General features: G+C 37.8%; 1 protein-coding gene across 50 annotated transcripts in view; it reads left to right on the top strand.

The window, feature by feature from the left end:
- Ttn (titin) overlaps positions 1 to 23,604 on the top strand; it is a 266,741-nt gene that overhangs the window by 46,594 nt on the left and 196,543 nt on the right. For 49 of the 50 annotated variants that reach the window (XM_058580253.1, XM_058580254.1, XM_058580267.1 and 46 more), the window contains 4 exons: positions 615 to 803; positions 6,248 to 6,292; positions 17,598 to 20,348; positions 21,146 to 21,424. In XM_058580253.1, coding sequence (XP_058436236.1) covers positions 615 to 803; positions 6,248 to 6,292; positions 17,598 to 20,348; positions 21,146 to 21,424 — 3,264 coding nt within the window. Of the gene's footprint in view, positions 1 to 614; positions 804 to 6,247; positions 6,298 to 17,597; positions 20,349 to 21,145; positions 21,425 to 23,027; positions 23,592 to 23,604 lie in introns of all 50 variants that reach the window. The other variant, XM_058580294.1, reaches the window with a different exon arrangement.

Raw genomic sequence — 23,604 nt, 5'->3', positions numbered from 1 at the left:
TCTCTCTCAATTTAAATTTTTTTCTTCTGTACAATTATTTGTGCCATACATTTTGCTTAACTGAGCCTTTTGACACCTGTTCATTGATAACAAAAAGTACAGATTTTTGTCTTCGGCCTTCAAGAATGTCTACTTTAGACTTTATAGGATGTTGATTTTCTCAGCTGTCTTTTTGATTGATCACTGTGAAAACTGCAAGTGGAGATTTTCCTTATTTCTGTCTCAGAATACAGCCACAATCCCGAATCTGTCATTCACAATGACTGTTTTTCAGGACCATGATTTTCTCAAGGTCACTAAATACGTCAAAATTGTGTTCCTGTCTGTATCCACCACATGATCTCCAAATGCCTCAAAAGAGTATAACTAAAATTCTATCATGTTAAATATTTCAAACCAGTGAGATAGAGCAAGCCAGGTTTTTCTAGAATCATGATTCCTTCCTGAAGATGAAAGGAAGTCATTTAATAGTGGATTTATAGTCCGTCCAAAGGAAAAGTATAATGTCCTTAAATAAGCATGATGCAGTCTCTAGTCTGATATTATGTTTGCAGGTAATATTTAACACTTACTTATTTGGGGGACTTAGATGTTGACTTTTCTTTTTGATACAGATCTAAAAGTGTCTTGGTACAGCAAAGACAAGAAAATCAAGCCATCTCGGTTCTTTAGAATGACTCAGTTCGAAGACACTTACCAACTGGAAATTGCTGAAGCTTACCCAGAAGATGAAGGAAGTTATACTTTCGTTGCTAGCAACACTGTGGGCCAAGTGTCAAGCACAGCCAACTTGAGACTGGAAGGTAGAGTAAAGCCACTTTAAGGCCACATTTTGATAGAGCTCTAATCTCACAGCACCAGTAACAATTACTAAATATTTCATGTAAATCATTGTTGGTCCTACCATTTTCTTTTAATTCAACTAATTATTTCCATGTCATATGCAGTGCTCTGGCTCCTCAGTTACCCCTTCTCCCCATGAGTCAGGGACCATTATTTTTTATTTTGCCTGCTTTTTCCCCATAGACTTGTGACTGGTCACTGTCATCACCAGCTTTTCTGTCTCCTGATCAGCCTGTGTCCCAAAGGGGAAAGAGATGCTGAAAGAATGGGCATATTTGTTTTTTCATTTAGCTGGGATGAGAATCATTAAAAAAAAAAAAATCAATGAAGTGCCATTACCCTCCCATTGTATTGACACAATTATGATTTTACAGGAGTGACAGTAGACAATTTCACATCTGTTCACAAGCTGGAGGTGTTTACCATCCCTCAAAGAAGGCCTAGTGTTGAGTGGCCAGGTATTAAAGTGGATTCACATTTCTGTTAGTTGGGGATCTGAAGTTGTCAGCAGACATACTTCCTTCAGTTCAAAGACAGGGTAACATGCTAATGCATCAGACTATTTTTTTCTGAATGAATATAGTCTAAGTAGTGTTAGGTATACACAAATACACAGTGATTTAGGAAAATGTATGTTTGTTCCTTAACTTTAAACACTTACTATAATGAGATACTTTCTTAATAATAAGTAATAATAAATAAAATAATAAATAATAATAAATAAAAACAGAAAATGTTGTTTCACAATCAGAGGAAGAAAAGACAAGAATACCTAAACTCATTTCCGAACTCCACTTTTCTCAAACAATATGATGAAGTTCCTTAACCAATTGGGGTCTCAGCTTTCCTGTCTGGGAGTGGAAGTGAACTTGTGTGACTTTGATTCCATGGTGACATCCAATGGCAAAGCATTAAGATTGGACTGGAGTTTAGTTCGTTGTTGAAATTTGATACAGATCTTTAGACAACTCCAAACGTGTTTTGGTTTCAGTGCAGGGAAAAGACATTAAAAACTGGCATGCTTCTTTTCAGGATTTAGCAAATATGAAGAAGTTACATCAAACTCCCTGTGGCATGTCTCTTCATCAATTTCATTTAAGAAGGAGGCCTTTGGCCAAAAGCCCATCTTCATCCAGCCTCTATCAAGCCTCAGGGTGCACAGCGGGGAGACAGTCAGATTTCATGCAAGGGTTTCTGGTGTTCCCAAGCCAGAAATCCAGTGGTTTCATAATCAGCAGCCAATTCCACCAACAAAAGATGTAGTTTTCCATTTTGAGGAGTCCACAGGCATGGCTTTATTGCTTATAGTTGATGCTTACTCAGAGCATGCTGGGCAGTATTCTTGCAAAGCAGCCAATAGTGCTGGGGAAGCCACTTGTGCAGCTACACTCACAGTGACTCCGAAAGGTAAAGCCCATCTTGCTTCAAGGACTTTGATTTGCTGCATACCTTCTAGTCCCACTGTTACTAACAACAGTCTCTGCTGTTTGTTTCACTGAATACTGTAGTCAGCCTGTAATTTACTAATAAAGTAACACCCAACAAGGCTCCCCAAGTCCTCGACCATGGCTCGACCTATGTACCTTAAATCTCATGTGTGTTCTGTGCATTGGAGAACCAGTAATGATTTCTCTAGGTACCAACTTGGCTTGACTTTTTTCACTTTTCTAAACAAATTTGCCTCAGTAAATGATCTATGTGCTTTATATTGTTCATATGACGGAGGGAGAATAAATGGTATCCCAAATAGAGTCAGTTAAAAAAAAAAAGAGGAGGGGTGGGGAAACAGACTGTGTCACTCCACTTAGCTGCAAGGACAACAGAAGGAAGAAATCAGAACTGTATGGCAACCGCATAAGCCTTCATCAACCACTCATGACTGGAACGCTGGGAATGAATTTTCTTTTTGTGTGATCCTGACATCCATACTGCATCTGGCATGCTGCTTCCAAGTGACAATGACACCTTTCATCTTCATCTTCCATGCTATTATATGTTACTAACCTAGCCAAGTGACAAAGTTGAGATCTTAATATTCTTTTCTTTTTCTTGTCACTTGATTATACAGTGCAAGCCCTAGATAGGCAAAGTTCTGGGAAAGATGTAAGAGAGTCCACCAAGTACCAGGCAGTGGCAGATTCCTCTTTCACAAATGAGGAGAGCAAAATATCCCAAAAGGAAGTTAAGTCATTTCAAGGATCATCATATGAATATGAAGTGCAGGTTTTTGAAAGTGTATCTCAAAGTTCTGCCCACACAGCTGCCTCTGTTCAAGATGTAGAGTTGCACCATACCACGTCCCTTTCACAAATTGCAGAAAGCTCTGAGTTGTCTGAGAAATGTGCTCAAGAGTCCATGGGTGAGGCACCGAAGATTCTCCTGCACCTTCAGGACCTCACTGTAAACTGTGGTGACACTGCTCAGTTCCTCTGTGTTTTAGAAGACGAATCTTCTGTTGATGTAACCTGGACTCATGAAGGCGTAAAGATAGAGGAATCTGAGAGAGTGCAACAATCTGGAAATGGAAATCTTCAGTCTCTTATCATATACAATGTTCAGCTGGCAGACCAAGGACTGTACAGCTGCATTGTACACAATGGCTATGGAGAGAAGACCACATCGGCCGTACTAAGCGTAGAAGGTGGTTATTTGATTTTTTTAGCTATGAATCACCTCATTTCATCTTCATCGCTTTATGTAAGCAGCTTTTCATGCAGCTATGCAAATTGAAACAACATGTTAATTAGAATGTCTCTGGCATTTCTCTTTATAAATGGCTTAGGAAAGTAGGCCAAGTCAGTGGCCAAACTTGTCATGATAATTTAATTCTCTACTCTAGTTTCAGGAAGTTTAACTTTCAAGTCTAAGTTCAGGAAGTCAAGATTTATTTCCTATCTGCTGCTTTTTATAATATTTACTCCATGAGCCACCTAGAAAGTGTACCAAAGAAAGCTTCAATGTTGCAGTTTGCTGTGTACTTATTGGGTATTTACAATTTTGTCTGAGAGTGTGTTAAATTTAATTGTTTTAATAGTAAGAGACTCCCACTACCCAATTATCTACCCTTCCTTTTCAAAGTTAGAGGTTCTAGTTGTTTAGAAGGAGACCGTAAAAATAGATAATTGGGTACTCAAAATAATAAGGCTCTCTGTGGACCAAACATAGGGTTTTTTGTAGATACTTCTCAATAAGTGATATTGCTCTTGCAGCATTAGATCCCCTGGAATTGTAGAATTTTCTCATGGCAAGATCATTATTTTTGTCATTATTGTGCTTGATTCTTCACTATGTCTGGAAGAACACAAGTAAATCTGTCTAGGCAAGAGAAAACTTCTCCCTCTCACCAATAGCCTTTCATTTTAGATGCTGAGAGAGTGAGAAAAATCATTGTTCAAATGCTAGAAGCTCACATTGTGCATCTGCTGGCAAAGGAGTTTCATTGAGCCCGGTGGAAAGAAGCTAGTGGAAGGAAGGGCATTTCCAGGGGTTTGTGGAAAGCCATAACCTAAGTTCCTCCACAATCCTGACAATAATGTGGAAATGTTAGAGGTAAACAGGGAGCAGCACAGTGCTATCTCTATGCACAGCCATCTCTGCACTGAATTTTGAAACTATGGTTATCTTTCCTGCCCAATGATAATATTCATTTAAAATATCTGTAATACCCACTCACCAAAAAAGAAACTTTTTAAATCAGAGATTGTATTCTATAGTCATTTCTGTTCCTGTTTCCATAGCCTACAAAAACTGAGGTCTAGTTATATAAAATAGATTGGAAATTCCGGAGCATTGACCCTCAATTTCACTGCAACTTCTGGCTGGCACAGTAATCACAAAATGAATGACTGCTTAGCTGGAGGTGTTGTCTACAATTCATGTAGGTGACAGCTGTCATGATTTCTGCAGAAATGTGAAACTTGGAGTTGGATGTGTTGTTGAAGCGTAAGAAATGTAGGTCTTCAACTTACTTCCTGGGGAATCCAGTGCTGTAGTATAGTACTGGACTGTCACACTCATGGTGTGGATCTGAGCTAGGCATTTTTACCCCAGGATCTCTAGTTCATGCTTTTCCAAATGATCCTATTATTAAAGTGTTCTTGAAGCAAGAGCTTTCCTTCCTTCCTTCCTTCCTTCCTTCCTTCCTTCCTTCCTTCTTTCCTTCCTTTCTTTCCAAGTCTAGACTGCCTTTCTTGTACATATAAAACTTAAAAGATAATACACTTAAACACTTTAAGGTGTTTGAAGAGTGAAGAATCAGGCACAGTCATGTAATTGTTTGACATAAGCCCAGTATTTATATGTTCCTTTTCTATTGGGGCTGAAAAAAATTCATCCAAGCCATGTAGTTGTCCACCAAGATTCAAGCAAGAATGTAAATCCCCCATAAGCCTGTTTGATTAGAGTTTTTATATGTGTAATAAACATAGATGTATCATATCTTAGTTTGGGGACTAACATGCTGCATTTCATTCTCATCCTAATGACATTTCATCTTCTCTACATTCAGCAGATGTTTTATACATATAAACATAGCTAATTTATGCCTTTTCCTAACTTTATTCTTACCTAGCAAAAGAATCGCAAACCAGAACAGTTATAAAAGTTACCCTTGGTTCAGACACTAAAAGTATTAATACACTCAGAGAGTCACACATTAAAACAACCCACGAAGTAAAAAGAGAATCTTCGAAGAAAACATCAGCTTTGTCCTTAACTTCATGCTGAAGACCACAAGGAACTGAGAAGAAGGGGAACCCAGCTGGCTGACACAATGTCACATGGACCATGGAGCAAGAGTCTTTCCCAGGAAGCTGCCCCACAGACCACTGTGCCTAAAAGCTCTGCTGGTTCCTTGTATAATAAAAGGAACTTTGAGTCCAGGGGTCTTTGTTTCACTCCTTGATGTGTCATGGGATTTTAAAGTTTGAAGTTTAAGGTTTGAAAGGTAGTTCAAATCAAAGAGAGGATATGCTAGCAAAAATGTTTAATTCTTCAGGAAAAACTGAGAATAGCCCTCAACTAAAAATGACAAGCTAGAAAATGCATGTTTCTAATAAACGTGATTTCATCTCTTAGCAAGTGTTCAGTCAATAGGATGGTCAGTTTAAGAATAGATATTCCTTTATTTTTGTGGATTGCTTTTCTGAATGCATGCAAAGGCATGGGAATTATGGGACTAAAGGAAATTTAATGGAGAAGCTAAAATAAAAATGTTTTTAATCTCTCTGTCAACCTTGTCACGTATTTTATCAGCTTATTGATTTGTTTGGCATGGACTTTTTGGTGAATTTGGGGGATGCAGTTTTCTGGTTTTATAATAAATTATACAAATCATATAAATCATGAATTGATGCAGAGAGGATATGCATTTAATCACTAAAATAGCTTTGTTTTTCCCTTTTAGCCCCTGAATCAATGTTACATGAGAGGATTGAAGTGGAGATGAAAGGTATTGTTATAATGAATGTGATATTAAAGTAGAAATTCCGAAGGATTAATAGAATCCTTGAGCCGTCTTCTTACTCTTAGTATCATTGAGAAAAATGACATAGATGTACAAATATATCTCTTAGAGTATATATTACTATGTCGCATGCCTGGTTTAGTATGCTGGTGGTTACATGCATTTTACAGTAATTTTGTTGTATGGAAATTTTAAATCTTGTATTTAAACTGTATCAGCGGTATTCAACCTCATGTTTGCAGCCATTTTCAAATGTGTGAATTATAAAAAGTTATCATCTTAATGCATGAAATCATGAAATAGAAGTTTGTTTTCAAAATCACAGTGAATTCAGTTGAACAATAGGCAATAACCTATCATTCTCAGAATGCAACGTCATGAATGAATTATGATTGAAATGCTACTTTATTTAGGATGTGTGAAAACATTACATTCCCATTCTTGGTTTACACTTCATGCACATACATCATTTTAACATTGATATGTCTTACACTGGCTTGCAGATAGCTGTCTCATGTGACCCTTATTGCCTGCTTTTCTTTGCATAACATTGTGACTCTATGGCTGTATTAGTTCGAATAAACGCCTTCTCCTTTTAGCTAATTATTTATGGTTATAGTTCTTGTATATATTTTTAAATAGTTAATTCTCAAAAAAATAATAACTTAATCTACAATCAAAAGGATCAGAAAGGGCGTTTATTCCACTCTCTGCAAGTCAGGTAAGATTTTCCCTCTAAGCCATCAAAACAACAAGGTTTTCCTGCTCTCAAAACAAATATGCACAGGACTATGTTATTTTGAAATGCATTTTTGCTTGTTCAAGAAGAAATTTCAACAGTTTGAAGAAAAGACCAGACAACGAACGATTTTCGTGTCAGAATCTTTTAAACAGAGCATGGTGTTGCGTTTATTCGAACAAATATGGTGAGTGAATTTTTTTTATGGATTTGTGAGAATCTGTAGCATGCACTTTATTTCATTTTCGATTTTGCAATTTATTTTCAACTTTTTCAAATGTGACGGAAAAGAGTAAAATGCTTTATAATTTAATTTTTTTTCAGAGTTATTCACCGAGGGGGAAGCTGAACCTTCAGAAGGAGATACACGTGATGCTTTTTCAGATTCTGAAGACATAGACCATAGCTCCATGACTGCTAAAAGATATGCAAGTAGAATATCATCGACAAGCTCCTGGCCTGAATATTTCAAGCCTTCTTTTACCCAAAAACTTGCATTTAAATATGTTTTAGAGGGTGAACCTGTTGTCTTTGCATGTAGATTAATTGCCTGTCCAACTCCAGAAATGACTTGGTTTCATAATAATCGACCTATCCCAACAGGTCTCCGTCGGGTTATAAAAACTGAGAGTGATTTACATCATCACTCCTCCAGCTTAGAGGTTAAAAGGGTCCAAGATAGAGATTCTGGAAGCTATAGATTATTAGCCATAAATAGTGAAGGGTCTGCTGAATCAACTGCCTCATTGCTGGTTATACAGAAAGGGCAAGATGAGAAATATTTAGAGTTTCTGAAAAGAACAGAACAGGCACATGGAAACATGGAGGCTTTAGCTGGAAGGAAGGAAGATAGGATAAAAGTTGACCTAAGGTTTACTGGCTCTCCCTTTAACAAAAGACAAGATGTGGAACAAAAGGGAATGAGGAGAACTATACACTTTAACACAGTAAGTCCTGGCAAAAAAACAGATTATATGTATGATGAAGAATATTTGGAAAATAAATCTGACATAAGAGGATGGCTCAATGTAGGTGAAAGTTTCCTGGATGAGGAGACTAAAATGAAGTTACAACGTTTACGGGAGGCTAGGAGAATGTTATTGGAGAAAAAGAGGTGTCTAGAGGTGTCGCCAGAAATAAGCCCAAACACTTTGAGAGGTGAAGTTAGTGATACAGATATTCTGTTCTCTGGAGAGGAAACAAAGAGCGGGGTTGTGTTGGAACTCGCTGAGAACAGGGATGAGATGGCTAATTTACCAGAAGGTGTCATCCATCTCCCATGCACCCTCCCCAATAAAATGGATCAACACAGGGAATCCAGAGAACCTCCTACAAGCTTACAAAGTGCTGTTGATGAAGAAATTCTCCAGACTGAAATTAGCCTGAGGCAAGAGGCATTTCTAGAAGAAAGTCTACAGAAAGAGTATTTATATGATAGGTCTCTAGTAAATGAAAACATCCAAGCACAGAGACAGTATGAAGAAATTGTGAGTAATACTGCAATTGAAGAGTCATCCAAATATGTCACTAATGTATATGAGAGTGAGGAAATATATGAGACTCCCGAGAATGTCTCTCAAGTCTCTATACCATATGTCAGCGAATCTTTTGATACACTTGTACATCTTAAAGAAAGCGAAGAAATAGATAATGAAAGAATGAGACAGTGTGATTTGAGAGAATTACAACACTCTGCTTCCACAAAAATTGATGAATTCAAAAGGGAACAGGAGGAAAAAACAACCCGATTTTTTGAAAATCCTTTCCAAAAACGTCCACAACGTTGTCCACCTTTATTTCTACAAGAAATTGAATCTCAGGAAGTTTATGAAGGTGACTGTTGTAAATTTGTGTGTCATTTTCAAGGATATCCTCAACCCATAGTGACGTGGTATAACAATGATATACCAGTCCGACGTAATCGAGGATTTATCACTCAGACGTCAGAAAACCATTCAACTTTAACTTTTTCTTCTGTTCATCCTCAAAATGAAGGGACTGTTACCTGTGTGCTGTTTAACCAATATGGAACAGTAAAAGCAACCAGTATGCTTAGAGTGAGAGCAAGAGAAAGGTATGATGTCCAACCACAGAAAGTCCCAGTATTCCAAGAATATACAGATGAGGAGGAAGAGCTGGCTTTGGTGTTTGACCAAGCAGAAGGTGTCCATTCATCTTTGAGTCGAGAGAGCCAAGCAGATCTCCATGTGTTAAAAAGTCATGCACCAGGTCCTCCCTCTGCAGACACAGAATTGCTCTCCTTCCCTGTAGAAATTCAAATAACAGCAGCCACTCCAACCCCAGAACAGGATAAAGAGTCAAGAGAAATATTCCAGCTGGAACCTGAAGCCCCACCTCTAGATCAAGCAAGTCAGTCACCAAAACACAAATTTATATTCTCATCCGATATTACTAATGAGCCACCAAAAATGTTACAAGAAATGCCAAAGCATGCCAGGTGTAGAGAAGGGGATTCTGTGATTCTTGAATGCTTAGTATCTGGTGAGCCTCAGCCAATTGTAATGTGGTTCCAAAATGGAGCCCTTTTAATGCAGAACCAGAAGTTCCAATTTGAAGAAGTTGATTATAGCTACAGATTATATATTCATGATGTTAATTCTCAAGATTCTGGGGAGTATAAATGTGTTGCTGAGAACAATTCAGGAACCGTAGAGAGTGTTTTAGATCTAACCGTGGAACCTGTCACGTACAGGGAATACAGTCAATTCAAAAGCACTGGTGGAGTTTATGCACCATATTCCAAAGATCAACAAGTACAAATTGAGGGAGAATCTGTGAGGGCACATTTTTATGATTATCCAGCTGGTACTTTTACTCCCCCAACAAATGTAAAAGAGTATTCTGTAAGAGGGTATTTTGAAAGCCTAGAGACAATTGAGCAGGTAGACCAGAAAGATCAGGTATATTGTACAACTCCTAGAGAAAAACTACCTAGATTTATGCAGGGTGCTTCTAGATCCATGAACATCAACAAGCCTCTCAGGGCTGAGCTCATACAATGTCAAGATGAAGAGGAAGAGGAACATGCAAGTGAAAAATCAAAGCTTCATCAAGCAGAGGGTACTGCTTATCCAAGTGTTGATGATTTCAGTGATGCCGATATTCAGAAAGAGTTAAGAAATGATTTTGAAAAACTTGGATCTGAATGGGAAAATGTGCAAGAACATGCCCAAAGAGACTATTTATCCAATATCCACTCTGAGAGAATTTCTGACAAAGTACAAAATATGAAAGACTCATCTACCATTATGTATGAAGAACCCTTTGATGGAGAGAGATACTACCTAGGGAAAAAGGTGAAGCATAAAATAATTGCATTTGAAAAGTTACAACATGTAGAGAAAGGAGTTCTAGAAAAAAGGCCTACCAAGAAATCATTTGTTAATCCTCCCCAAAGGAAGCTGGAAGACATAGACATTTCATTAAAGCAAAGAGAATCAAGATTAAGTAATCTAAATGCAAATATGCATCAGGCAGAGAAAATGTCTTCAAACACTGAGACAGATTCAGCTAACGTTGTAATGAATTTGAAGCTGCTTTCCTCTCAAACTCATAAGGAATTTGAAGTACAAGAAAGGGAATACCATAAAGAAATAGGCTCTGTAGATCAATCTGCAGTTTCTGACAGGGTTGAACATGAAGCACCTGTTACATTTGACCTAAAGCAGTTTCATTCACAAATAGAAAATGCAGGTGTAATATTCCAAGAATTAGATAGTGGTCAATCAGAAGAAGCTTATTTTAAAACCCAGCATCCTGCTTCAACAGCAGCTGATACTGAGCACATTGTATTTGACCTAAAACAAATGTATTCTCATATAGGAGATCCAGCTAAGGAGTTCCAAGGACAAGAAACTAGGCAACAGCAGGAAACATTCTATAAAGAACAGACTCCTAGCCCTGAGACATTACAATCTGGTACCCAGAGTACCTCTCAAAGTGTACAAAATAACATATTTACCAATCAAGAAACTTATCCTGGTCAGGAGTTTAGAACTCTGGAGAAAAGTCACAGTGATGCAAATGCCTCTTATTTAGAAAAAGAAATCCAACATGTACAGGATCAAAGTACAGCAATTTTAAAGACTGAGCATTCTTTTAAGTCCTTTACTGAAGCAATCTATGGTGAATCATGTGCCCCATTTCCAACCCCATCTGCTGGGAGAGAAGAAACTGATGTTTCTGAGGACAACGGATCTCTAGAAAATGGAAGTAGAAGTTTCATCTCACAGCTGAAAAAAGCAGCAAGTGAGGAAAAACTTTTAGAGGTTGATGAGATGGAAGAAGAAGGCATCAACCCAGACGTGGCCTCATTCCAAAGGCAGGATGGTGAGACACAGGGGGATACAGATGGAATTTACAAAGGTGATGCTCAGGATGCAGATGCACTCCACAGACAGCTGTCTCTCAGTCAGTGCTTGCCATTCTTGATGACTGGAGAACAACCAAATGCAAATGAACCAACAAGTCAAAAAACTGATGCCTCAGGAGAAGAAAAAGGTGATGAAGAAGTTCAAGTTCAAGATGAAGCTTCTTTCTCCACTGTAGAAGGAGAAAAGGCAGAAACTTGTTTTTCAGAAAATCTTCCTAAACTGGATGAGGCACATGCAACAAAAGCCTTGGAGTCCGAGACCTCTCTGACACAATATTTACTTGCCGCTGGAAAATCTGAGGTTCCTGAAACTAAAGACATCAGACACCGAGCAAAACTTGTCCAGAGGGAGTCCATCACTTCGATGGAGATTGAAGAAGTGACTTTCAACACTGTGTATGAATACTACAACCCAAAACAGGAATCACTAGGTCGTCCATATTCTCCTGAATCTGATATTTCCATTGATGTGGGAAGCATAAGCAGTGAGGAAATCTCTGAGTTAGATCAATTTTATACCCCACCGTCGTCTGTGGAACATTTTGAATCTTCGGATACAACTAAAGAACCAACTAAAAATTCAGAAAGTGACTCTGTTGAAAGATACTCCACACCTTTAGAGGAAGTTTCTGAAAGATACTCAACACCCCCGGGGGAGACTCTAGAGAGGTACTCCACACCCCCAGGGGAGGCTCTAGAGAGGTATTCTACACCCCCAGGAGAGGCTCTAGAGAGGTATTCCACACCCCCAGGGGAGGCTCTAGAGAGGTATTCTACACCCCCAGGAGAGGCTCTAGAGAGATATTCTACACCCCCAGGAGAAACACTAGAGAGAGATTTTATTCCTACCAAAGGACCAAACCCCACTAGAAATTTAAAAACGTCCCCATCAAAAATAGAAAGGGAGGACAGTACACCAAACGAACATTTCCATACGCCTACAGAAGAAAGAAGCTCAGCTTATGAACTATGGCGTTCCGATTCATTTGGCACACCCAATGAAGCCATTGAACCAAAAGACAATGAAATGCCTCCATCTTTTATTGAGCCTCTGACCAAAAGGAAGATATATGAAAATACAACATTAGGCTTCATTGTTGAAGTGGAGGGCCTTCCAGTTCCTGGTGTGAAATGGTATCGAAATAAATCGTTGCTAGAGCCAGACGAAAGAATCAAAATGGAAAGGGTGGGTAATGTATGCTCTTTGGAAATTTCTAACTTTCAAAAGGGGGACGAGGGAGAGTACATGTGCCATGCTGTGAACATCATTGGGGAAGCAAAGAGCTTTGCCAAAGTGGACATAATACCCCAAGAAGAAAGGGCAGTGGCACTCCCACCTCCAGTAACACATCAGCATGTCATGGAGTTTGATTTGGAAAACACAACCTCATCAAGAACACCTTCTCCTCAAGAAATTGTCCTGGAAGTTGAATTAAGTGAAAAAGATGTCAGAGAATTTGAGAAGCAAGTGAAAATAGTCACAGTGCCCGAATTTACTGCAGATCATAAAAGCATGATTGTGAATCTAGATGTTCTTCCGTTGAATTTAGTACCTCCAAATATGGATACAAGAGGGGAAGAAGACAGGGATTTAAAAATTGATTTAGAAGTATTTGACATGCCTCCACGTTTCATAACACCTATTTGTGATTTTAAAGTTCCAGAAAATTCAGATGCTGTATTCAAATGTTCAGTTATAGGCATCCCTACACCCGAAGTTAAATGGTATAAAGAATATATGTGTATTGAGCCAGATAATGTGAAATATGTGATTAGTGAGGAGAAGGGAAGTCACACCCTTAAAATTCTAAATATCTGTCCCTCTGATAGTGCGACATACAGATGCAGAGCTGTGAATTGTGTAGGAGAGGCTATCTGTCGGGGCTTCCTCACCATGGGAGATTCTGAAATATTTGCTATGATAACACCAAAAAGTAAAGTGACTTTAAGCAGTTTAAAGGAAGAATTGGTCTTAAAAAGCAAATACGCAGACAGCTTTTTTGAATTTCAGGTGGTGGAGGGGCCTCCCAGGTTTATCAAAGGCATTTCTGACTGTCATGCACTATTAGGCACAGCAGCGTATTTCCAGTGTCTAGTCCGTGGCTCTCCAAGACCCACGGTTTATTGGTACAAAGATGGGAAACTGGTCCAAGGAACAAGATTTAGTGCTGAGGAAAGTGGCATAGGGTTCCACAACCTATTTATAACAAGTCTAGTAAAAAGTGATGCAGGTGAGTATAGGTGTGTAGCAACAAACAATTCAGGCATGGCTGAGACTTATGCAGTCCTCACCCTAACCTAAAGAGAGATGGTTTAGCACCTCAGTAATGATTAAAATTTGAGTGCTTCCACATTTTCCAAAGTATATGGACCTAATAAACATCCAAATTAGACCACTCTGTTTGAATGCATTACACTGAAGACACCTGGGAAAGTATCGTCTCTGTAGAAACCTCATCCTTGTAATACATGTAAATATTCTCTTATCCAAACTGTGGAATCATCACTTGTGTCAATTATGCTGTGTATCATCAAGCACAATTAAACATCTCCTTGGCTACCTAATCGTCTGGACCTCTGCTTTACCCTAATTCCTCCTCCACAAATGTTTTAGTAAGGTGCATTCTTTTTTAGCAGGCCATGCCAGATGATCCTCCAGACAATTGGTAAGAGAAATTCCTTTGCTCACATTATAAGTCATTTTTGGAATCAAATATTTGCATCCAAACTGTGGCTATTTACCAGGAGTTGGGCAAAAGGAGCAACAAAACCCAGCTTCACCCAGTCAGTAACTAACTCTATAATCTGTTGTACATTATAATCTTAGTATATTAATTTTGGTTTTTTTTATTATTTTCATTATTAATATCCTCTTAAATGTTTTACTTCTCATTGGGTTTGAAGGGACCAACTGTCTTTTTAAGGACAGGGTTCATCTAGATATTTGCAGAATATGCAAATAATGATCTTTCCATGTTTGGGAACATTTTCTCAACTTTTAAGACAGTGTCAAGTGTAAAGTGAAGCATTAACTTAATATTGGCCTGGGTGCAACTAAGAAAATTACTATCTTGTATTTACATGTAGATTTTAAACTATATTTCAATTTTGGAATCTTTAACATTAGAAAAAAAGAAGGTGAGGCATTTTAATAATTGAGACAATATGGTAATTTGTATTTCATTGTATATTCAATTAACATTAAAATCTTGTCATTTTACTGAACTTTGTCTTTAAAACAAGAAATTAATAAGCATTCAAATTTTATTAAGATGTTTACATATATTTCTAAAGCAAGTTTTTAATTTCATTTTGCAAAATTAAAATTATAATAAATTCACAAACTCCTAACCTAATATCTATGAGCCTAAATTTTCTCATATAAAATTTAATAAATACAAAGAAATCTAGTTTTCTTATCTAAAAATGGGTTAGACCAAAAGATGCCAGAGGTGATATTCAACAATAAGATTTAGAATCATTCTAGTGATAATAGCTGTTAATATAATTTAGAATAAATTTTAGTTTCATAACAGACAAGAGAAATTATTATGGCAATAACATTATGAATATAACCTCCCTCCAATTCTTAAATAACTTACTGTTATCTAGTGACTTTATTTATCACCTACATTATACGATATTTAAGAAACATAATTGTCTTAAACATACTGATTTGAATTTAAACATAACTCACTTAATTTAAATTTAACTTACAAAAGAATTCATGTATTCAATTGTGTTTATTGTGTTTCTTTAAACTATTAATTTTTTATTCCAACAGTGGGACTTTCTTATAGTCATCCAAATTAAAAACAATTGGAAGAATATACAGAAAATAGGCAGAGAAGTCAGATTTTCCCTATACTCCTATTGTCCAGATTCCTAAAATCATTTGTTCTGAGTGTTCATAGCTCATCAGGAGATAGATACAGAACAGATACTTCTGAGTATATACTGTCATTCCTGAAATAAAATTAATTCTATAGTTTAGGAATTTAGGGTTCTATTCTACTTTTAACCACATAATGTGTGTTCAGATTAATTGAAATTCAGAACGTAACAAACACGACAAGAACATTTTACCCAAACATCTGTAGCTTAGCAACAGTTTAGAACCTGTTTCTTGACAAAGAATACGAAGGAGGGAAGAAAGGAAGGAAAAGAAAGAAATATTTTAATGCCATATTGGCTTTTCAGGAAGGCTGAAAAATATACTTTTATTCACATAAAAAAGAAGGCTTTATTTGATTTTGTTCGTTAGAATTCTTTCAATCTCAAATGCACTGAACTTGAGAATATGCAGAATAACGAAGACTAAAGAAAAATAAGCCTTGCCCACACACTTGGCTTACTTATTAATTGTTGTAGATAATTAAATGGGATTTTTTATTTTCTGACTCAATGACACATAACTTAAAAGCCTGAAATATTAATTTCCCTGATGCTGGAGAAAGAATTCTTTGTATGACACATAGTTGAATTAGATACAATTATTAGCTGCTATTGTTTCATGTTTTTTTTAACTATACCTTCCATGTTTCAGAACATTTGCATTCCATTGACTATCTTTTTAATGGTTAATGCATTGTGTTTTGAAGTAAGAAAAAATCTTTGAAAATATTTCAACATGTTAGGGTATTTTAATTATATTTACATTCATAATTCATTTTGGAAGTTCAAGTGATAGGAAAGCTAACATAACTTATATAGATCAAATGTACACCTAAGAGGCCACTCTTAGTATATGAAATTAGTCAGTGTTGTGTGGATTACTGGATGAGTATGATTCTTCATGCTATAGGCAAGTTTTACCAGTGTATTTAAAGCCAACAGACATGAGTCCTATCTTCTAATGCTATACGCTAGAACAGAAAGCAATTAGGGCATACGAGTGTTCCATGTGAGGCAAGTGAAGTGAACTAATGAAATAATAAAACTGCTTTTCAGTAAGGCAATAAAACTTCTAGTAACAGGATTGTTCTACATACCTCACAGATTTAATGAAAAATTGAATTTCTTGTTATCAAATTACTGGTCCTTCATCCTGTCATCCATAGTACTGTTTAGAGAGTGTCTGTTATTCACTGTTTCCTGTTCAATAACGCTGTGTAGGTTTTCTTCACACAATAAACTATAATCAGATTTCTAAAATTGGACTCATTTTCTCTTATTTATGATTCTTCTATTTTCTTAATTAATATCTTGTTTACAAAAGCTTCATTGAAAGGATATGACAATTTACACAAACGAAAGAAGACCTGTAACTGCCAACAGCCCTTCTTTTACAAATCCAAATTAAACATTTCCCATGACCCCTTATTTTTAATAGTGGCTTCATTTTGGAAAGAGTAACTAAAATGTAGATGGTTTCTTTGGAAATAATCGGTATTTAACAATGAAGATCATTTTTCTTTTTTTTTTATTTGATTTGATTTATTGTGGTACTGGGGATTGAACCCATAACTTTATGCATGCTAGGGAAGCACTCATGACCTCACTGAGGTCACTGAGCTACATCCTCAGCCCCAAAGTTGTTTTTTTTTTTGTTGTTGTTCTGGGGATTGAACCCAGGGGTGCTTCACCTCTGAGCCACATTCCTAGTCCTTTTTATTTTGCAACAGGGTCTCAATAAGTTGCTTAGTACCTAGCTAGGTTGCTGAGACTGGCTTTGAATTTACAATCCTTCTGACTCAGACTCCAAAACTGTTGGGATTACAGGCAAGCACCACCATGCCTAGCCCAAAGATCATTTTTAAACTGAAGAAGGTCCTACATATTATGAGCAATTCTGGATCTTTTTAGAAATTGATTTAAATAATCCTAGATTCTTTTGTTACAAAACTCTAGCAAGCACTAGTTCAAACTTTAGTACTAGAATTACATAACAAGGAAGACTCATAAAAATGTCCTTCAAATTTATAAACTCGAGCAAAGAAGTGGATCAAAACTTGCATTTGTATGGTAACAATTATATAATCTTATATAATCTAAGAAAATTTAGAAATGTGCTTTTATATAAATTAATCTTAGAATACTCTAATGGCTACAGGAAAGAAAAAAAACATAAGGCCATAAATTGGCACCTAATTCTTTAGTATTTTTTTTTTGTTAAACAAAATTTTATAGTAAAATAATAATCACTTTTCTCCATACAGAGATTTCTAGTTTTCTGGCTGCCGAGGAAGGACTTCAATCCTATAGTTCTGAACTTCAATTATCTCATTTAAAAGAAACACTTGAACTTTTGTCTGAACCTCCAGTTCATTCAACTAAATTTGATATCAAAAAGGAAGGCACTGTCCCAAGTTTCATTAAAGAAGTGTCAAATGTTGAAATAAGCATCGGGGATGTGGCTAAATTGTCCGTTACTGCTATTGGCATTCCCAAACCTAAAATTCAGTGGTTCTTTAATGGGGTGATGTTAACCCCTTCTGCTGACTACAAATTTGTTTTTGATGGTAATGATCATAGCCTGATCATTCTGTTCACCAAATTTGAGGATGGGGGAGAATATACATGTGTGGCCAGTAATGAGAATGGAAAGGCAATATGTAGTGCATATCTAAAAATAAATCCCAAAGGAGAAGGACTCAAGGAGACAGAAACAGAATCAGCAGTGGAGAAATCTCTGGAAAAGCTTGAAGGTCCTTGTCCTCCTTTCTTCCTCAAGGAGTTAAAGCCAATTCACTGTGTTCCGGGGCTCCCTGCCATCTTTGATTACATGGTGCTTGGAGAGCCTGCCCCCACTGTTTTGTGGTTCAAAGAAAACAAGCAGCTTTGCACCAATGTTTATTATACCATCATTCACAATCCTGATGGCTCTGGGAAGTTCATTGTCAATGACCCTCAGAGAGAAGACAGTGGCCTCTACATGTGTAAAGCAGAGAATGTATGGGGTGAGTCCACCTGTGCTGCAGAGCTGCTTGTACTCCTGCAGGACACAGACATGACTGATGCACCCTGCAAAGCAAAGTCTACACCAGAGGTGTCTGATGACTTTCCAGAGATGTCATTAAAAGACCCTGAAGTCAAGGCATTCAATACAGAGCAGGAAATTGCAACCTTTGTAAAGGGCACCATTTTGAAAGCTGCTTTAATTGAAGAAGAAAAGGAGCAGCTTTCTTATGGGCATATTATTAAAACCAGTGAACTAAGCAGTCAAGCTACTTTTGGAGCGCAGCAATTACAATCCACAGTCATGTTGGAGCAAGACATGCCCACTCCTGAAAGCACCAGGGAACTTCCTTCCATTGATGGGACTACTTATATGCAGCCCATCAGGGAACCACCTCCTGATTTACAACTACAGATTGTCCAGTCCCAGAAAACCCTCCATAAAGAAGATACTCTAGTGTTTCAAGAGCCAGAAAAAATCATCCCAAGTGCCTTGTCCATAGAACAAATTAGTTCTTTAACAGTTGAGCCTCTGGCAACCTTATTAGGTGAACCTGAAGGGAGTTATGCACAGTCTTCAACAGAATCTCCAGCACATTCATATCCATCCTCTGTGGTCGAAGAAGTACTTTTATTAAAAGAAAAGGCAGTATCTGAAGTGGATGAAGAGCAAAGTTTGACTCTGCCAAAGCCAGAGGCACAAAATGCTCTCATTCTGAGTCAGAGTGTAGCTGAGGGACACATGGAAAGTTTTGAGGGTCCTGATGTTGTGATTTCTAAGGTGAACTATGAGCCTCTGGTTCCTTTAGAACACACATGCACAGAAGAAAGCAAAATCTTGATGGAAATTACAGATCAACTAGAAAGTGCAGGGCAAGATATTGCAGTGAGCACTGAGGAAGGCAAGTCTGTTAGGTTCCCATTAACACTTGAGGAGAAGCAGGTCCTGCTCAAAGAAGTGCATTCTGATGACATGGCAGTGCCCCTGAACCAAATCACTGAGTGTAAAACAGAGCCCGTGGCAATCAAGGTGGTGCAGGAGGTGCAGGGATGTGACATTCTTTCTAAGGAAAGCTTGCTTTCTGCTATTCCAGAAGAGCAGCGATTAGACCTGAAGACTCAAATCCGCAGGGCTTTGCAGGCTGCAGTAGCCATTGAGCAACCCAGTCTTTTCTCTGAGTGGTTGAGAAACATTGAAAAGGTTGAGGTCAAGGCTCTGCACTTCACCCAAGAACCCAAACGCATCATGTGTACCTACCTTATTACTTCAGCTAAGTCCCTAACAGAAGAATTAACCATCGCTATTGAAGGTATTGATCCTCAAACGGCTAACCTGAAAATCGAACTGAAGGACACTTTGTGCTCCATTATTTGTGAAGAGATAAACATCTTAACTGCTGAGGATCCTAGAATTCAGAAAAGAGCCATAACAGGTATGCAGGAAGATGTGGATTATTTTGCAGATTTGCAGAATGTTGAAGCAATCACTGAGGTCAAATCTGAATGCCTCGTGTCCACGGAAGAGGTCAGTTGTTTTAAGGTGGAGAGTCAGGTCAAAGATGTGGGTGGCACAGCTGCCACTGAGGATGTGGCTTCAGCTGCCATCTCTGATGAAACTCAGGATGAGATTCTGAAACCTTCAGAGGAAAAAGAGAAAGCCGCTAAAAGCCATACCGAGGAGGCTAGTATGGTGAAGATACAAGAAACTGAGGGCGACTTACTTAAAGAGGACTGCCCTGTTGTACAGACACCCTTGAAGGACATCACTTCTGAGGAGGGTGAAGTCATTTCCTTCATGGTATCCATAACAAATGCTAAAGAGGTGAATTGGTTTTTTGAGGGTAAACTGGTGCCTTCAGATAAAGAGTTCAAGTGTTTACAAGATCGGGATACATATACACTGGTAATTGACACAGTAAACGCAGAGGACCACCAAGGAGAGTACATCTGTGAGGCCTCGAATGACAATGGAAAAACAGCAACATCAGCAAAACTCACTGTAGTGAAGAGAGGTTGGATTTTTAAGGATTAAATGGATCAAGCTCTAATACCCACTGAATTGAAATGATTGAGGTTTTGTCACTGAGTTTTCACTTATCAACCACTTCCAGGATGCAAGTTATTTAGAATAAGAATGAAATGGCCTACGTAATCATGGTTATTAGCTATGTTTACTTGCTGCCTTGTTGGGTAGCCTGCTATCATAACTACGATACTACTTATTTTTAAAACAAAACATTTTAAAATAAAACATTCATGTTTCGTAATGCCAAGTAAATATGCTTTTTAGTTGATTTTTATATGGAAATACTTTAAAAATATGTACAAAAAGCTGTACATGAACATCTAGCCATTTCTGAAATCACCAATCGCATTCCTAAATGTGATTTCAATAACCATGATTAGTTGTCCATTTGTGTTTAATGTTTCTATTTCTTTTCTGCTATTGTTTTTGCTTCATCACTTTGCTTAATAGATCATGTTTTTTCACATTATTTTCAATGTTCCTAGTAAGCATGGTTTATTTAAGGAGTATATCATGTTGTTATGCATGTAAGCCAATAGCAATCACATTTTAATATTTTTTTCACAAATCACCGCAAAGTAATGAATATGTTAGAGCTGCGTATTGCCTCCTTTGCCTTCAATGATCTTTCTCATTTTCCAGTCACTTGTCTTAAACTGCTGCAATTCGTCTCACCAATTTCCACTGTTTTACTTCATTAACAGCAACAAAAGTTAGAAGAAAAAGAAAAATGTGGTGTGCCTGATAAGGAGGCCTGCTAATGGACTCTGCTTCCCTTTGCAGCTGCCCCGGTGATCAAGAGGAGAATCGAACCCTTGGAAGTAGCTTTAGGCCACTTAGCCAAATTCACCTGTGAGATCCAAAGTGCCCCCAATGTCCGGTTCCAGTGGTTCAAAGCTGGCAGAGAAATTTATGAAAGTGACAAGTGTTCTATTCGATCTTCAAATTACGTCTCCAGCCTGGAAATCCTGAGGACACAGGTCGTGGACTGTGGCGAGTACACCTGTAAGGCTTCCAACGAGTATGGCAGTGTCAGCTGCACAGCCATGCTGACTGTGACAGGTAAATACCCAGCAAATAACGTGGATGTTGTCACCTATGGTTGCTTTCTATCCAGGTGCAGAACGTGCTGCCAATGGGAACCGCCAGTAACAAGATGGTAACCTGGTAGGGCAGAGCCCATGTGGAACAAAAGTCATTATTTATGGTTATATTTCTAATCAGCAGCCAAAGGAAAAATAGCTTATTACTTGAGAACAATGTTAAGTCATCAAATGAGTATGGCTTAGTCCTTAATATAAAATATTCGAGGACAATTCAGTGCTACTCAAAAGTAAATGGTCTCAATGAATTTAATAGTCTGAAGTCAAACAACCAATTAAGAATAGACTCACAAGCTGAAAAGAGCCAGAAGACTAAAATTTTTAAACCCTAATTTCAGATACACACCTAGTGGAAGACTCAAAACAAGGGTTCTCACCTCAGGCTTTACTCCTAATTTTATAATAAGGGCAACTTACACAAACATTGTGCTCTCAATCTCCTAACTGACCCACCAGATGACTTTCAAAGTGTTAATTAACACTCATCCAATGTCTGAATTCCCTCATTAGCCAAAGAAAAAACAAACCAGTGACTTGTTTTTCCTTCCTCCCTCTTTCTCTTTTACTTTCTTCCTTTCAAGAGAAAATTTAAGTATGAGGATGGGGTAGCAGTGCCATCAAGCCATGCACTGACTATTGGAGGGGGAGACAGTCCCTGGGTCAATAGCAGCCTCCAGGGGAAAGACAAATGTAGCACATCTCTTTGCCATGAAAAAGACAGGGTTCTCTGAACTTCCTCTTCTCTGCAAACTTTTTACATTTGAGAAAATTTCTGAGATTCTAAGGTATCCAGCTCACATGACATAGCCAATGGTTTTCACTCTATGGTCAAAGTATCTCCATGCAACCAAGTAGGTGGCATTATTCTTACTGACACTTTTGTATATTTCTTTACCTGAATTAGACCAATTCAGTAATGGAACAGAATCAAAGCCTCACAAAGTAAGAGGAAAGGACAAGGAGGAGGATTTTGTTTTTAATTATAAAGAAGTTTTCTAAAGGCTGGCTTCAAAATTCAGAATGGAAACAGGAAAATACTGCTATTGGATATTTTAACAAGTTTAAAATGGCCTGGGGTATGTACTCAGGTGAAGCCATTTAAGGGTTTCCTGGCATCGAACATGAGGGTTAGAAAGACTTCACAAAACTGCCTCAATCTTCTTATAAGTTAATATCCCTACTCTTTTGAAGAGTTGAGAACATTTTCTTTATTGCATAGTCTTCTAATTTGTAAAATAAAGGTATCAGCTGAATTGCCTTTCAAATAATTCAAACTATGAATCAGCTACTATCATGAACAAAGTTTTAGCAGTGTGGCTTCACACAGGAACATTTGTTCTTTGCTTTGATAATTTAAGTGATGTCTCCCTCCTCCACAAAGATGTGTTTCTCATCATTTTCCTTTGACAAATCTTTTGGTCTTAGTAACATGTTTACCCTTTTTAAAGTAATGTCTTGTATCTTTCTAAAAATATAATTTATCTTTTCTCTGTCTTGGAACATAATTATGGCAAGAGCTTTGGTGAGGACTACGTGTAATGCTGGAAAACTTTCTTTTGCAGAGGCATATCCACCAACCTTTCTCTCCAGACCCAAGTCCCTTACGACTTTTGTGGGTAAGGCAGCCAAGTTCCTCTGCACAGTGGCAGGAACTCCCGTGATCGAAACCATTTGGCAGAAAGATGGTGCTGCTCTCTCTCCTTCACCTAAGTGCAAGATTTCAGATGCAGAAAACAAACACAGTTTAGAACTCTTGAATCTTACCATTCAAGACCGAGGAGTCTACTCTTGTAAGGCTTCTAACAAGTTTGGAGCAGACATCTGCCAAGCAGAGTTAATTATAATCGACAAACCACATTTCATTAAAGAGTTAGAGCCTGTGCAGTCGGCTATCAATAAGAAGGTCCATCTTGAGTGCCAGGTAGATGAAGATAGGAAAGTCACAATTACCTGGAGCAAAGATGGGCAAAAACTTCCCCCTGGGAAAGATCATAAAATCTATTTTGAAGATAAAATAGCATCACTTGAGATTCCGCTGGCCAAACTAAAAGATTCTGGAACCTATGTGTGTACAGCTTCCAATGAGGCTGGGAGCAGCTCCTGTTCAGCAACAGTTACCGTCAGAGGTAAGAATCTTCT

Source organism: Marmota monax, unplaced genomic scaffold (assembly GCF_021218885.2).
Source record: "Marmota monax isolate L192 unplaced genomic scaffold, Marmota_monax_Labrador192_F-V1.1 WCK01_AAM20220418_F8-fsc00007, whole genome shotgun sequence".
NCBI lineage: Eukaryota > Metazoa > Chordata > Mammalia > Rodentia > Sciuridae > Marmota > Marmota monax.
Note: the sequence above shows the minus strand (reverse complement) of the source record. Positions and strands in the feature narration are given on the sequence as shown.